The sequence below is a fragment of the Phoenix dactylifera genome, chromosome 3 (assembly GCF_051530095.1).
Source record: "Phoenix dactylifera cultivar Ajwa chromosome 3, Ajwa_hap1_PhDact_Kaust_v1.1, whole genome shotgun sequence".
Classification (NCBI taxonomy): Eukaryota; Viridiplantae; Streptophyta; class Magnoliopsida; order Arecales; family Arecaceae; genus Phoenix; species Phoenix dactylifera.
In genome coordinates, this window is record NC_143192.1 from 44,001,135 (window position 1) to 44,017,188 (window position 16,054).

Genomic DNA, 16,054 nt, shown 5'->3' on the forward strand with positions numbered 1-16,054 from the left:
CTAGTAACCTTCTAATTCCTACTCATCTACTTCACTTCTAGTTTATGAGCTCTTATGAATCTTAATCATTGGATCCTCGATGAGGATATGTTGAAGTTTTTGTTATCGAAAGTAGGTTTTACTGGCTGGACCAATGGAGAGCAGGCTCTGTTCTCATATTTTACGGTTTGTGTTCTCATTGGTAAATCATCTCCATGGTGAACGTATAATTCTGAACTGTGAAGCGGTTTGTATCAACTAGGTGGCGATCATCAAATAGTAAATTCTGTTAGAATGTCCTGTGTCGGGTACCGATAATTGCTTTCAGTGTGAGTGATGTATTTGGCTGCCTACAAGAATCACATCATCTAGTGTTTGGAAGTTTCAGCTGATAGTCATTTCTGAGCTTCCTCGTGTCCTTTGGTCGCTGTGCATGAGAGCTATGCTCACTGGTGACGCCTAGGATCCATAAAACGTGTTGTTGTCAGGCTTGTCGCTGTAGCATGCTTAAGAGTTGAGCCCAGTGAATACTGTGGAAGGTTTGTGAGGTCCTGATCTAAAGCCTCCCTGAGCTGAACTTTGAAGTGGCCTGAAGCCTGAACCTCAGAGTTGCACATGGAGAAATGAGCCTCAGACCATCATCTTCTGTGCATGTCAAGCAAGATTTGTAACTTTTGTTGTTAAAAAGAAAAATCAAGAGCTGCTCCTTTTGGGTATTTACATTTATATTTCTATTCAAAGGGCATGCAGGCACAATGGCAGTGGCCCTGCCCCAAAAAATACCCCTAACCCTCCAAATCTAAAGCAGGATTCGATTTGCAGTCATGTGGTAAAACTACCACATACTTCACAGGTGTTGTGAGCTGGTACCTTGAATTGATCATGTTCAATTTGGTACTTCTAGAATCATGCAAATCACGCCATGTTCGAAACTCCAGGACCACTGTTTGTTTACGTAAAACCAAACCAAACACCAGCTTCCTACCAAAAAAAAAAAGAAAAGAAGAAACAAACAAGCACTAGCTGAGTTGTGTCGAATACCCAAAACTGTTTGATCATCTTATGCACACAAGGGTTGAACAGGCCTTGATGAAAGTTTGCTTTAGTTTCAACTCAAGACAAACGAGCAAGGTAGGGTTAACTCTACTATATGAAACTTTACTTGTTACTTCACTATTCAGTAATAGTCATCGATGGTTCTAAAAGGTTTTCAGAATTCAGAATGTTAAATTAAAGGCTGCACCGAAATCCTTGAATTGAATTAGTTTTGGCCATGGTTTGTTATCGTATGTAAGATGATCGCTGCAGTTTTTAACCTACTTGAGGGTAGGAAGTTGGCAAACCTAATAACTAATTTATAGAGAATCTTATTTTCCTTAAACCCAGTGGCCAAACAGCTTTAGTACAGTGCTTGGTTAGAATACCAAGCATCATCCATAATCCGATCCAAAATGCGAGAAAATTCACAAAATCTAAAAACTTCGGAGTGCATAAACTTCGTAACTGGATTCAATTAACCTATAAAAGCTGTTAAAATCATGTATGATGCAGTTTGGCCCTTTGAAGTTGCTGGTCTGCCCTCTGAGGGCCCTTTGTTCCTTCTTCTTTTTCTTTTATCTCAATGAATTTAGTTGGTTTCCCCTCTCTTTTTCTAGAACAATGAAAATTTAATGAACTTTTTTTTTTCTCCACCATAAGGTTCCATGATTTTGGAGAAATTATGACCAATGCCATGAGAAATTGAAATGACTCAGACATCTCTGTTAATATGAACTGTCACCTAAAGACATAGTGAGAAAGAAATATTTTCACAATCAAGATTCTCACTAATTTGTAAATATACATATTATAGAATACTTTTCCATTTCTGTTACTAGTTGAGTTGGTAAAATATTTTGTGTTTTATATAAGAGACCTGAATTTATTAATCCAGCACTCGCTACAATTTATAGTTTCCTGGTATGTTTGTGTGGGAGAGAAAATGGCATTTCTTTTTTGAGATTAAGAGAAAGACATTTCTCTTCTATAGGAAAATGAGACTTGGATTTAACCCCATCCTCAATAAAACCTACAAAGAGGATTTATGTTGGAACACTGACAGGCATAATCACAAGCATGAAGTGCTTGGTCTCGATTCCCTAAATCAGTTCTTTTAAGACTCATTCTTTGAGGTAGCATTTGGTGACCCAAATAGGATCACCAAAATGATCTTATATTAATGATGATCTTTATACTGAGGTAATCTGATTCTTGATGATCTAATATCACCGTGTTTGGTATGTTACATTTCAATGATTAAAGGTTTCTAGATATCCATAAGTAACCTATTTGATATTCTATAAGAATCTAAGATCATTGACTATATAATACCAAAACTATCCTTAATATATTACGTAATATTTATTTTGATTAAAAAATAAGGCAAATAGAAATAATATATTAAACAATTTTATTGTATAAATATAAAGTGCAATAATATATTTCTATTATAATTTTAAATTATCATTGAATAGTAATATGACATTAATATGATTAATAATATATTATAACTTCAATATATAATATCAATATAATATAATATAATATACTCACTGTATATTCATATACCAATTTTTTTGATAGATTGAGGGATATTTTTGCCTCCAAATTTTAGATCACCGCCCTAGGATGATCTTAGATACTTGAGCTCAAGTATAGGTATTCCATCACCAGATTAGGCAGTGAATTGAAGAGTGGGGATGATTTGAGATTACTGTCATATAGGATCACCGTGGTGCAAGCAAAGTAGTGATCTCGTCACCTCCACCCCCATCACTTTTGATTTTTGGATTATGAACCTATACCAAATGTTCTTTTGCATTAAGACTTTCTCGGTAAATTTCTAATGTCTATCCATATTTTGCATAACATAATTTATGCTTCAAGGCTCAATTTACCCCTTTATGATTGAAGTCTAATTTTCTCATACCAAACTAAGCTATTGGCCCATAAAAAACAGAGAGGGCTAGATGATAAACAGTCAAAAAATATATTTTATTAAACACGGGTAAGAAAAAAAAAAGGATTTACATGGTCAAATTTGAAGAAAATAAACAAGAAAAAAATTCTATACCCAAAAACAATGTGAAATGTATCTTAAGAAACACATACTGAGAACATCCATAAACGTTGGTGAGAAAAAAAAGGTAAAACTCACCAACTAAAAGGAAGAGAAGGAGAATTTAAGTGAGAAATATAAAAGATTCATCGGAGTCTACGATCTTTTGGCTGAAAATTGGCTGGGTTAAGGTTTGTTAGAGCTGAAAAAACTAAGTGAGAAGTTAAGGTTTATTAGTGTATCAATATAAGGATAAGCATTTTAGGAACAAAAAATATGACTACTTTAATCGCTTGATGGAAACTAACTTACCCATCTCCTAGGTGGGTAAGTGTTTCTACCTATTTTTAGGGTAAATACTGTTCATGAGAAATTAACATAACAGCATTACTTTGCTAAGCAGAGCATGAGAACATAGATAAGTTGGTCATCAGAAAAGTTGACAAACTTTCCCTTAATATTTTACCTAAAGAATGGAGCAGGGCATGTTCTTTGGAGGGTAAAAAAACTTGTCTGAAATTTGTATTTTTCTGGATAAGTGTTTCTCAAACAATATTTAGACAAGAAAATAATTTATCCATATTATTTTATGCATTGAAAAGTGATTCCAGAATTCGTTACTGTTGTTCTTTTGCATTACTACTTTCTCAAATAAGTTGTTAAGGTCTATTTATCCATCCATATTTCTATATATAATACCCTTTATCTACACATATATTATATAATATATTAATAATATAATATTAACATTAGGGGTATTTTAGAAATAAAATAAAAATATTATTTTACCAGCTAATGGGGAAAATGATTTATCCACCTCAGAGGTGGGTATACAAGATTTTCTTATTTTATAGATAAATGCCATCACGAGAAAAAAGGATTAAAATATGGATAAATTGGTCACAGAAAAGTTGACCAACTTTTTTGAGACATTTACCCATCAAATTAAGAACGGGTAAGAATATTGGGATGAATCGGAATTCCTGTGCATTTGGTGCGTGACACCTCATCCAGCTTTTCCTGTCTTCCAAAACTTCCTGCTCGAGGTGACGGAACGGAGCACCATGGCCGATAAGGTGGGTCATCCCAAACCATCGCTCCAACGCTCGAGAAGGACGGAGTTGCCGGACGGCGCAAGCTCAAATCCGTACCTCAGCATTTGGTTGCTGGTGTGATCGTTGCCTTCAATATTTTTATCTGGATGAGCAAATGCTAATTAGCAGTGCTTTGATACGTCAGTTTGGCTTTCACACAAACAAAAAGTTAGATGTCATCAACACAAAGGTAAGTGCTCCTCATGACTGAAGGTAATAAAAAGTAGGTGACAGAGAGCGAGAGGTGTTCAGTTTTTTATTTTATTTTATTATTTTTTTTTTTTTTGGACTTGTTAGTGCTGACCTAATTCTAACCTAAAAAGAGAATAAAAGGAGAGAGAGAGAGAGAGAGAGCGAAGAGGGACGATACGTACGTAATTAGTGGGTTGGTGTTCCCTCCTATGGGTGTCATTTTCATGAGCCCAAATAGTGATGGGTTTCCACTCGGGAGAGCCCACTATAGAAAGTAGAAACCTCTAATATTAGGTTTAGCCTATTCATGCGCGATTGGATTTTTATTGTCTCGGGGCTGGGATGCATGCGAACAATGATTCGTACACGAAGCGATTTGCGACTCGCGTAGAACGTTTGGAATTATCTTTTTCAAAGTTGGTGAGCAAATTAGGTCGATCCTCATGTGATCAGTCCTATAAATTTATTTACGTATGGCACAGCCCTTTTCTCTGGTACGTTTCCATTTTGCCGGACCATCAAAAAAACTCAGTACATATGTGGAGGAAATTGCAAAATAAAAAATCAAAATGCCATCTTTTGTAATGGGCAGTAAATTTTTTACTGGATTATCGATCTGCATAGAATTCATAACCTTGAATTATTGTTTTTCCACTAGATGTTATGAACTAATGCATAGAAAAGCAAAAGAAGAGAATTGCAAAATAATATGTCTAATTTTGAATATTGAAATATATTTAGATAAGCTAATAAATATTTAAAATTAATTATATATTAAAAATAAATATCTTGTTGTAAAGAAATTTTAATATATTAATAGACATATTAATTATATTATTATTCATAAATAATATTATTAATATTTTAATATATTAACCTGATATAGAGTTTATTTTTCAATACTAAATTATCTATTATCGGGCAAATCCTAAACCGCATCTTCTTTTTGTTATGGGTTGGAAAGTATCATTACTTCCATCAATAAAATTGTGCCGCCATGGATATACCATCACCCCTTGCAAAACTTAGATCAGATCGGTTAGAACGGTCATCTGTGAAGAAAGAAAAAAATTATCTGATTTTAGAAATTTGCGTTTCAATGCCGTAACCTCTTGCAGCTCATTAGATGCATGATTTTTAATGAAATTCACGAGATGGATGAGATGGAAGGTGGCCACCAAAACCCCGATGAGACGTGGCGATTAATGGAGTTTTCTTTTGATACCCAGAAGCATCTCTCTAATTTTCTATTGCCCTTCCCTAGCTTACAATCTCCAAAGAGTTTGTGAGCCTGGTTAAGTGCTCCAAGATCTTTTTTAGTGCCCACGTAACTTAGAATCCTTCCTTGCATTCCAAGCGGCCAAAGGTCCCTACTTTTGGTGCCAATGGACACCTGATACATCGGCAAACAAAGCAGGTCACCAGAATGAGTTCTAAGAAAGCTACGTCTGATGATGGCAAATAAATCTTTCTACATATGGCACTAGAAAGCATTATTCTCCGTCACACATACCTTTGTTCATTGTTTTTGAGCATTTTAAATGCTCCACACATATATCCGTCGTATAACTTGGAGGACGGTCGCATAAGATTGCAATGGTTAGAAACAGTGGTGGTTTCTTTAGATTAGATTTATCAATCGAGTAAAAAAGATAGGATTAGATGGCACAATAGCATGCCACGGAATTCTTTAGATCCTTTCAGGGCTTTCTCGATCCGGGGCTTATCCCCGGGAGATAAGAAATGGCAGGGGAGTGTGGATGGCATATATTTATGGCTGTCGGGATGACGCAGTGGGAAGAGGATTTTGTTTTTAGGTCATGACAAGATGGCTCTGGTATAAAATTTCGAATGTGGTGTGATGTGTTGTCATGAGATGATTGGACATGATGCCACGTAGACATGGGCCTGGAACAGATCATACCATATCTTGATCAGATAAGGTTTGATCGATCAAACAGTTCAAAGCCAAAACTTTTTTGAAGTCCAGATTAGTACTTGATGTACTCGCAAAAGTGTGCCTTTCAACCTCCAGGCCTCCTAGAAGACTGCATGGCCAACTAGTTTATCTGGGTGATAACTTCAGTGAAATGCCAAGGAGTCATGCACACATTGCAAGCTGCCCCTTCTATCTGAGATGCTTTTGGTGTTGTTGAAGTCTCCATTGATAAGTCACAGGCCTCAAGATGAATTTCGACGGCAGTGTATCGGTCAGTGGTAGCAAATGTGGCGTAGGTTTTATGATCCGAGACCATGATTCTAGATTGGTCATGGCTGGAGGGTGGCGCACTTTTGACGGGTCTGTTCCTATGGCGGAGCCATCATTCTGGATATGTATTTTGGGGTACTTGCGATCGTGTGCCGTAGGCATTAGATCGTGTTTTGTCTTGTGATTGCTCTGGGTTCTCTTACCGACGAGTATAGTAAAAAGCTGGTTCACAAAAAAAAAAAAAAGCCACAGGCCATCGAAATCGCTTCTTGTAGCGACTAATTAATTACCAAAAAATTCAACCCTTGTTGCTGTCATTGCGACCAAAAACAGAAGAGATAACGAATGATTTTTCAGCTGCTTGCAACACAATTTCACTATAGCAGAAAACTTCTTTATTAAGGATCTGACCAAAGAGAATAAATTTGAATCCATACCCAAGAAATGATTGGATATAAGCTTCTTTGTAGCCCTAAATATGTGTCTGAGTATATATGTATGTATATATTAATTATTACCTGAAATATATACAATAGTTTATTATATATTAAAAATATAATACTACTATTACATTATATCAATATTATATATTATATTATATTGATATTACATTATAGTATTCTTGATATATAATATATTATGACATATTATTAATTATACTATTTTTATATTAATATTCTATTATATTTTATAATTTAATAGAAATATATTATTGTGCTTATATTAATATCATGAATTGATTTAACATTTTACTCCTATTTTCCTTATTTTCCTAATCAGAATAAATAGTAGTATTACAGTAATAATATGATATAAGTATAAATAAAAATATTAATATTATAATAACAACTAATATATTTTATATTATTATTATTATCTACTTTATAATAATATGTTATATATAATATAGTATTAGTTATAATAATATTGTAAAGTAAATTATATTATTACAATAATAAATTTACAGTTATATTATATCATTTATAATTATATTTTTGTGAATAACGATATTGTTAATATAAACATCTAGTAGTATTTTTATTTAATAATATATTAAGCTTAACTATATGATTATGATAGAAGATTAGACTATTTTTATAAGATTAGAACATTATTACTATATAAATAAAATAAAAATTATTAAACAAGGTATTATGTTATATCATTAAAATTATATAATTCATATAATTACAAATTAATTATATGACATTATAGAGAGTGCATATTACATTACATTACATTATTTTATTTTCTTTTATAGTTATTATTAATAATATATATATTAATGTAATATAATCTCAATAATACTGATAATATTATTAATTTTATTATTAACAGCATTATTAGTAATATAATCTATATTAGTGTTTTAGTTTTTAACTTTCTTTATGTGAGTGATTTTAACCCTTAGATTCTCCAAAAACATCTTTAGCTTTCCCTTTCACCATCCTCTCCGTCCAAGAAGCGCCTCTTTCGCTCCAAGGCTTTCTCGCGGTACTTAGAAAGCAAGGCTGTCAGCTGATGAAATTGGGGATTTATAAAATTTTTAGTGATTTTATATTTAACAATCAAATATTATATTTTAACTATAAAAGAATAGCTAGATACTTGACTCAAACTATAAATCCAATCAGGCCCATTTTAGACTCAAATCCGAATATTTTGGGTTGGATTAGGATCATACTTAGCTCTAATCTAATCTAAATGATCCCATGGGTCTAAATTTCTTTTTATTAACCGGATCTAACCTAATCCGATCAACTAATGCGCCGAGTCTAGGTCGAAGATCATGAACCCAAATATGAAATCAAGTCAGATCATAATCAACTATGCCTTAGTTCGATCAGATCCATTTGGAGCCCTGGTCAAGAGGTTGGTGAGGAACCAAAGAGCTTGGAGCACGAGATTTATGCTGGGACAATCCAAAATGGTTAGAAGGGGGGATCGTAATTTGATTGGACCGTGGAAGAGAGAGGAGAAGGGGAAAAAGATGTTTGTATGGGATTGAGTGACTGGGATGGTGGGAAGGAGAGGAAGGAGGAGATAGTTTAGCTGGGTAGGATGGTGAGAAGGAGTGAGAGATGAGATCGGGTGATGATGGAATTAATGACCAGGGAAAGAGAAGATGGTCCTGTAAGAAGAAAAGAAAATGGCAATAAACGAGGGACACATAGGGTAGAAGGAAAGGCATATTTTTCTTTTCTTATGTTAAAATTCAGAAAAACGGAATTTCGGAGGCGTTAGTATCTTCCACTTGGACTGCCAGCTAAATTTCCACCTCGACGCGGCATCCGAGTGTAAATATCTGTGTGAGGCTTTCATACTACCATAGCATTACTTATAAAATAATTATTCTTGATCTTCGTTCCAAACAACCAAGCATGAAAAATTATTCTTGATTCCATTCTTGAAATCAAGCGGCATGTGGAGTAGTAGGAACGGAACAAAATATAGGGCTGGCACCATAGAATATCATATAAGGCTTGGCTCCTATTTTGTTATGTTTCTTATAGTATGCATCTTAAAGAGAAAATCCAAAAGTCGAATAGAGATAAAATTTCTTCTACTAATTAACAGAATCTGTCAATCCTGTAACTTTTTTAAAAAAATTGCACATGCCAAAAGAGATCGTCTATAAAGATAAACCGTCCACATCTTATTTCTTCCTCATCAAGCCTCTCCATCTATCATCTTCCTCATCAAGCCATTTCTTCCATCCGTGTGCTCTTCCTTCTCCTCTAGAGTCTCTTTCTTCTCCTCTAAATTTCTTTCTTTTCTAATATCTTTGCACCTAAGAGTTCATCGAATCTGAAGAATGATATGTATATAATTTCTTATGTCAGACAAAACTAGGAATCTGTGTACTGGTACCAATGAATACCATATTCTAAAAACTATATATTAATTTATCTAGATGTGTATATTGGCTTGCTAGATGACTAATTTGCTTGGTGTATATCATATGGCCTTATAGTGTGTAGTGGCAATAAGCATATTTTGGAAATTATGGATTAATTTACTTAGAGATGTATATTAGATCACCGTTGGATATGTATTAAAGAAGCTTGTAACATTTATTAAGAAATCGACAAGTATATTTCATTTGGCTATTTAGTGTGTATTGGTGAACATGATGTTTTAAAATTTATGTATTAATTTGCTTGCAGATATACATTGGGTTGCTAGATAACTAATTTGCTAAGTGTGTATCACCTGACCGTATATTATATATTGGTAAACATTATATTTTAGAAACTGTGTATCGATTTATTTAGATGTGTGTATTGACTTCTTAGATGACTAATTTATTTAGTGTGTATTACCTGGTCTTGTAGTATATATTAGTATAAAATAAGTTTCGAAAATAAATAAGAAAGAAGATGCCACATGCGATTTTTTTTTATTTTTTTTTTAAATTATGAGACTAACAACCGTTAGTAGAAGAAACTTTTAATTTTTAGATTTCTTTTTTAAGGTGGATACTAAAAAAAATATGACAAAATAAAAAGTCCTCTCTATTATTTTTTTTTCCGATCCCGCTCCATATGATTTTTGTTTGTAGAAATTGTGCCACCCAGCCAGCCATCTAGTAAAAGGCAAAGGGACGCTGCAACAATTTTCTTCTAATGGATGAACCGCACTTGAATGCTCTCTCTCTCTCTCTCTATCTATCTATCTCCTCTCTCATATTAATGGACAATTTTAGTATTTGGATTTGCGGACTGAAATTTCAGTACCGTTTGTAACTTCTAAATCCACTGTTATTAGGAAATCATCCATAATGCCTCCATTTCTCTCAAGGGGAACGTACTTGGAAGGCACCATCGACAAGATTTATTGGCTTCCAGAAGTCACCTTTTATACTGCACTCAATGAGGGCTTCACCATCAAACAACAGGCTATCTCGAACAAACCTCGAAGTGACTCAAGATCCTAAGCTTGATTCCACCATGGAGACTGGACCTTCAAACGGTTCGAGGGGACCATTCTCCCATTTGCCTCTCTCCATTCTGCGTGCGTCTTTCCGCGCGCTTGCGCTCCTCGCTTTGGCGAGCGCGCCAAAGAGCAGCTGTCTCATCTACCACAGCACGCAGCTTCATGAGCTGACATGTCACATCCCTGCTGGTCCAGAAATTTGGTCCCATTCGACCAAGCAAAGGGCCCTAGCAAATGTTCATGCGACACATCAGCAGCATGGCTGCTTGCTGTACAATAGGGCACAGATGATCTTGGCTAAATGCTGAAGACGTGGAAGATCACCATGTCATGATGCCCGATTTTAGATGCCTTTTTTGTTTTTTTGTCCTCAGCGTGCCCCAGCAAAATCTATGTCCCATTGCCCATCTATTCTCCACCAATTTATGTAACATATCACTTTCCGAATATGTTATTCCATCTAGCACCCTCTCCATCATTCCCTTGGCCCCCTTACTAGTACACCCAGATATTATAAGTTCTCCTCCCCGCTTATATAAGTCTCCAGGCAGCCCCCCCACCATTAGAAGATAGGGAGGTCCCTTCAAATTGCAAGCTCTTGAGCTCCCTCACCACGCCACTCCAATCCGCATCTCCGACTTCTCTTGTCATTTTCTCAGGGAATAGCCCCACACACGTACGAATAGGGTCGCTAAGACAAAGGATATACAGTCCTGGTGTACGGCCGACGTCTCAGCAACCGAACCTGTTTGACTACCTTGGGTGCCTGGGACAGGGTGGCAATGGCAAACGACAAAGAAGCGTCGGGTGGTTTGGAATGGCGGGTGACGGTCCCCAGTGGATCGTCGGTGAAAATGGAGTCGGAGTCTGGCGTGATCAGCAGGGCATGGACATGGTTCGCTGGTGCTGTTTTGATGGCGAAGTCAACGGTGTTCGGCTTCGGGAAGAGTGTCTGGAAGATGGGAGTGGATGACCCGAGAAAGGTCATCCATGGATTCAAGGTGGGGATCGCGCTCTCTCTGGTGTCCATCTTCTACTACACCAGGCCCTTGTATGATGGAGTTGGCGGAAATGCCATGTGGGCCGTCATGACAGTTGTAGTTGTATTCGAATACACAGTAGGTAAGCTCATAAGCATAATATACGTTAAGCATATCATCAGAGGGATGAGTCCTGCATTTTTTTTTTACTTGTTCTTTAACAAATGTGGCATTTTTGCATCTATCATCATTTGTTAGAATCGCTACCATCACTTATATGGGTTTAAGTGACAGTTTCCACTACCATGCACTGATGCAGGTGGGTGCTTGTACAAAGGATTCAACAGAGCCGTCGCAACGCTAAGTGCCGGTGGCCTTGCGGTGGGCATCCACTGGATTGCGAGTAAGACAGGAGAGAGAGTGGAGCCCGTAATTCTTAGTGCTTCAGTCTTCCTATTAGGTATGTAAGAAGCATTTTTATATACTATATATGCCATTACTGAAATGATCAAGCATAAGCTTTAACATAGCGGTAAGAAATGACCTTTTTATGTCACACCAGCACTACTAGTTGAATACTGACGTATGACTTTGCGGACATCAGGTGCAGCTGCAACCTTTTCCCGGTTCATACCGACCATAAAAGCCCGATTTGATTATGGTATAACGATATTCATCCTCACCTTCAGCTTGGTCGCTGTCTCTGGCTACCGTGTGGATGAAGTGCTCGATTTGGCACAGCAGCGTTTGTCCACCATCGCCATCGGGATCTTCATTTGCCTACTCGTGTGCATTCTGATCTGCCCCGTTTGGGCCAGCGAAGAGCTTCACCTCCTCATCACCAGAAATATGGAAAAGCTTGCAGAATCCTTGGAGAGTATGTTCTTCCTTAACGCTCAATGCACAAATATACATCAACCACCATAAATAAGCAAAATATCTATTTTCATTTGACTCTCGATACTTCGACACCTACAGGCTGCATCAAAGAATATTTCATGGAGGATGGAGACGTCGACGGAACGAATTCATGCTCCCAAAAGTCACAGGGTTACAAATGTGTTCTAAATTCGAAGGCATCCGAAGATTCACAGGCTAATCTAGCAAGATGGGAACTTGCTCATGGCCGTTTCGGCTTTCGCCATCCATGGAGCCAATACCTCAAGGTTGGAGCCGCGATGAGGTACTGCGCTTACTGTATGGAAGCCCTCAATGGTTGCATCAATTCGGAGATTCAGGTAATATTTGGATTCCAAGCCACCGAGCTTAATAAGATTGCGACACTAGTCTAAAATTAATAACTGATCAACAACAGGCACCTAAGTCCACAAAGAAGCATCTGAGAGAAGTTTGCATGAAGCTGAGCTCAGCGTCCTCAAAGGTCTTGAAGGAGTTGTCGAGCTCCATAAAGTCGATGAAAAGGTCTCAAAGCATAGATTTTTCAGTTGAAGAGATGAGTAATGCAGTGGAGGAGCTCCACGATGCTTTAAGATCATTTCCTAACCAATTTACACAAGAAGCAGACGAACCGGCCGTAGAAGCAACTGAAGAGAAAAAACACACCATCTCGGTGACTACTACCTTGCCAGCGATGGAACTGTTGCCGTTAATCACGGTAGCATCTCTGCTGATTGAGATATCAGCTAGGATTGAAGGGGTTGTCGATGCTGTCCACACCTTGGCAGATCTTGCAGGCTTTGATTCTGTCGAGAAAGAGAAGCCCCTGTCTCCAACACATCAAGAACAACAAGACATGAAAGCCATTCAAGAGGTCTGAGGACTCGTTAAACTAGAAGCGAACCAGATGAGTCTCTGGTTGGCTTAAGGGGAATATAGGAAGAAAGATGACGTGCTCTTTTTCTTTAAAACCTCTCAGCTGTTAACTAACTGTTTTATCCTGGCACCCTGTCCTTTTACACGTTCTTCTTTTTTCGTGAAGTAAAAGGAGGCCAAGCTATCATTATTATTAATGAAATGAAAACCTGTACGTGTTATGAAATGGATGTCAGGAGAGACAGTGCCTACGAGTTTAGGCGAAAGAAAGAGAAGTTGGTCCGGATGCATTTGTCCCAGCTCCTCATATAATAATATCAGTGCTTCCTTTTAGTTTGTACGACTTGTTACAATTTATTGGATTACAGCAAGCAAAGCACTCCGGAAAGAACAGCTAATGTTGGTGGCTCCCCCTCATGGATACCGAGTTTTTTCTTTTATTATTATTAATAAAGAACCGGTAATGAGAGTCGCTATCATGTTCATTCCTCTAAGGTGCCGCTTGAATACATGCAACTCTGAACTTTCCAGTAATTAGGTTCACAAAAATACGAGACTACTGGATTTGGAGTCTACTGCTATTTATTTTGTGGGAATCGCACTAATAGCAACTGGCTTTCCATCGTTTTGTTTACCTGGAGCTGGAAGTTGCAGCTGCAGCCGAGATAATGTGCAGAACTGACTTTGTTGCAATTTGTTTTCAAATACATGATTGTTATACAAAATTTCAGAACCCAAACACTAAAAAAAGGCCATCTTATACAATTAGATTCACTAGCATCCAATTACAAGTATCCGTTAGAGTATGAAAAGTGATAAAACGCTCAAACAGAGCACTCAAGGCTGAGGAGTCTCTGCAACCTTCACGCACAAACAGAGCACTCTGTACAACCAAGAACATAAAAACAAAACAAGACGTCTTCAACTCAGAGTACGCCAGTCCGACAACCTCTGCACGCCCGGAGAAAAACCATAGATGGTGATGGTTTTCGGTGTTCGTACTTTAATATAATACCCAAAGTAAAAGGGCCTTTTAATGGTGATGCATGATGGCCGTATCACTAGATTTGTTCGGACGCAAGTTTATATGTACTATGACATGCTGAAATATTATGATGCAAGAGGTATAAATGAAACCTCTAGAAGTTTGAACGAACTTACGATGCTGACATCACTTGCTTGGCTGCATGTGTACGACTTATAAACTATTAAATTTTTTAATGATTTAAGGAGTGACATTTTTCCCAGTGGTTGGTGATTGTACTACTGTGGGCAGGAGAAACTACTGCAGGTTTCCTTTACGGCAGAGATGGCACTAGGTTTTAAACACGAGAAAGAAATACAAGAAAAGGTACGTAGAAGAAACAAGTATAATATAATCGTGATTGGTGATGGACACGAGACATTCCTCAAGGAGCAAGGGTAAGTATACTTTTTCCTGAATCTGTTGGTGGTGGTCAACTTAATTGCGAGACTAATCGCCACTTAAGTCCATCCTCACCTTTCTTGTGAGACGCACCAAAATAGCCACTTGATAAAGCCACCAGCATTGCTCTAAAAAAGAGCACGGTCAAAAATTATGTGCAGAGGCATGAAGAAGAATTCGAATCAAAAAAAAATGCTTCGAGGCCGGCATGTTGCATGGCTCAGCGGGTTGGTGGTTTTTTCTTTTTATTATTCTCCTTTCGAGTATATTTGTAAGGGTTGGTGGTTTATACCACCAATTCTACGTGAATTGTGCCAGTCCTACCAATCTGTTCATGCCACAGGGAATGCTAGAAATTTGTAGAGATGGATCCCTATTGCTCTAAATTTTAGTATACATCAAAGTACTCTAAATTATTCCTTGTTTATATTTTGTTTAAACTTGTTGGCATGAAAAGGTTTATTCCATGCCGTATTTCTTGTTTATATTTTTTTTAAACTTGTTGGCATGAAAATGTTTATTCCATGCCTTACTTCTTGTTTATATTTTTTTAAAAACTTGTTGGCATGAAAAGGTTTATTCCATGCCTTACCTGTGTGTGTGTGTGTGTGTGTGTGTGTGTGTGTGTGTGTGTGTGTGTGTGTGTGTGTGTGTGTTAGATAGGGGAGAAGACTCTTAAAAACCAAGAAAAAGGATGGAATAGCTACAATCTAAAAAACTCATATCCGGCCATCTGGTAGCCTATTTATTTTAAAATTCTAGGATATAGAAGAAGTGCAAGCCCAAAATATACTAATTTTTTTCTTTTTTTTTTAAAGTATAGAGAGCGAGTAAGCACTACCATGAGTGAAAGAAATGCCGCAGCTCTTATTAGGTGAGCCTGATAGCAGATAGTCTTCAGTCCAACATGCATCGACTCGGCTAGTACTCAGTCATATTTGCCAAATGATTGGCAACCTGATTTGCCTCCGCTAGAATATAGACACATGAGAACTGTGTCTTGGAGTTTTAATTAAAAAATAATTAATTTTTTTAATTTTTAAATTATAATTGTTTTAAATGCTTTAAATTATTTTTTTGTGAGATATCTTTTTTAGAAGAGTGGTGACCCTTCGAAAAAAGATACGGTATTTTCGTGATGTATCTTTGGAACCTTTAGAACCATCGCGTCTTTTATGTCTTCTGGATAGAGTCTATAAATGGACTCTTATAAGATTAATTCAAAAATAATTCGAATTATCTCTTTTTTACTAGTATTCTGTCTTCTAAGAGTTTCTTCTATAGACAGAGAATTTTTCCACCCTTCAATTATCTACTTCCTATTTTTTTAATTTTTTGAACATCTAAAGAAGTCGGTCGGATCAAACC

The 16,054-nt window shown here is 36.7% G+C and overlaps 1 protein-coding gene across 1 annotated transcript; it reads left to right on the forward strand.

Moving 5' to 3' along the window:
- The first annotated feature begins 11,078 nt into the window (after nucleotides 1-11,078).
- LOC103719482 (aluminum-activated malate transporter 10-like) lies at nucleotides 11,079-13,597 on the forward strand. Its single transcript, XM_008808747.5, has 5 exons — nucleotides 11,079-11,629; nucleotides 11,807-11,947; nucleotides 12,092-12,364; nucleotides 12,466-12,725; nucleotides 12,803-13,597. The coding sequence occupies exons 1-5, from the start codon at nucleotides 11,290-11,292 to the stop codon at nucleotides 13,262-13,264; spliced, it is 1,476 nt and encodes a 491-aa protein (XP_008806969.4). The 5' UTR covers nucleotides 11,079-11,289; the 3' UTR covers nucleotides 13,265-13,597.
- Nucleotides 13,598-16,054: the final 2,457 nt, after the last annotated feature.

Excerpts from the sequence above, each read along its gene's own strand:
- LOC103719482 (XM_008808747.5), top strand. The coding sequence starts at position 11,290 with ATGGCAAACGACAAAGAAGCGTCGGGTGGTTTGGAATGGCGGGTGACG. Across the intron at positions 11,948-12,091 it reads TGCTTCAGTCTTCCTATTAG|GTGCAGCTGCAACCTTTTCC; the intron begins GTATGTAAGAAG and ends TGCGGACATCAG. Across the intron at positions 12,726-12,802 it reads GCATCAATTCGGAGATTCAG|GCACCTAAGTCCACAAAGAA; the intron begins GTAATATTTGGA and ends GATCAACAACAG.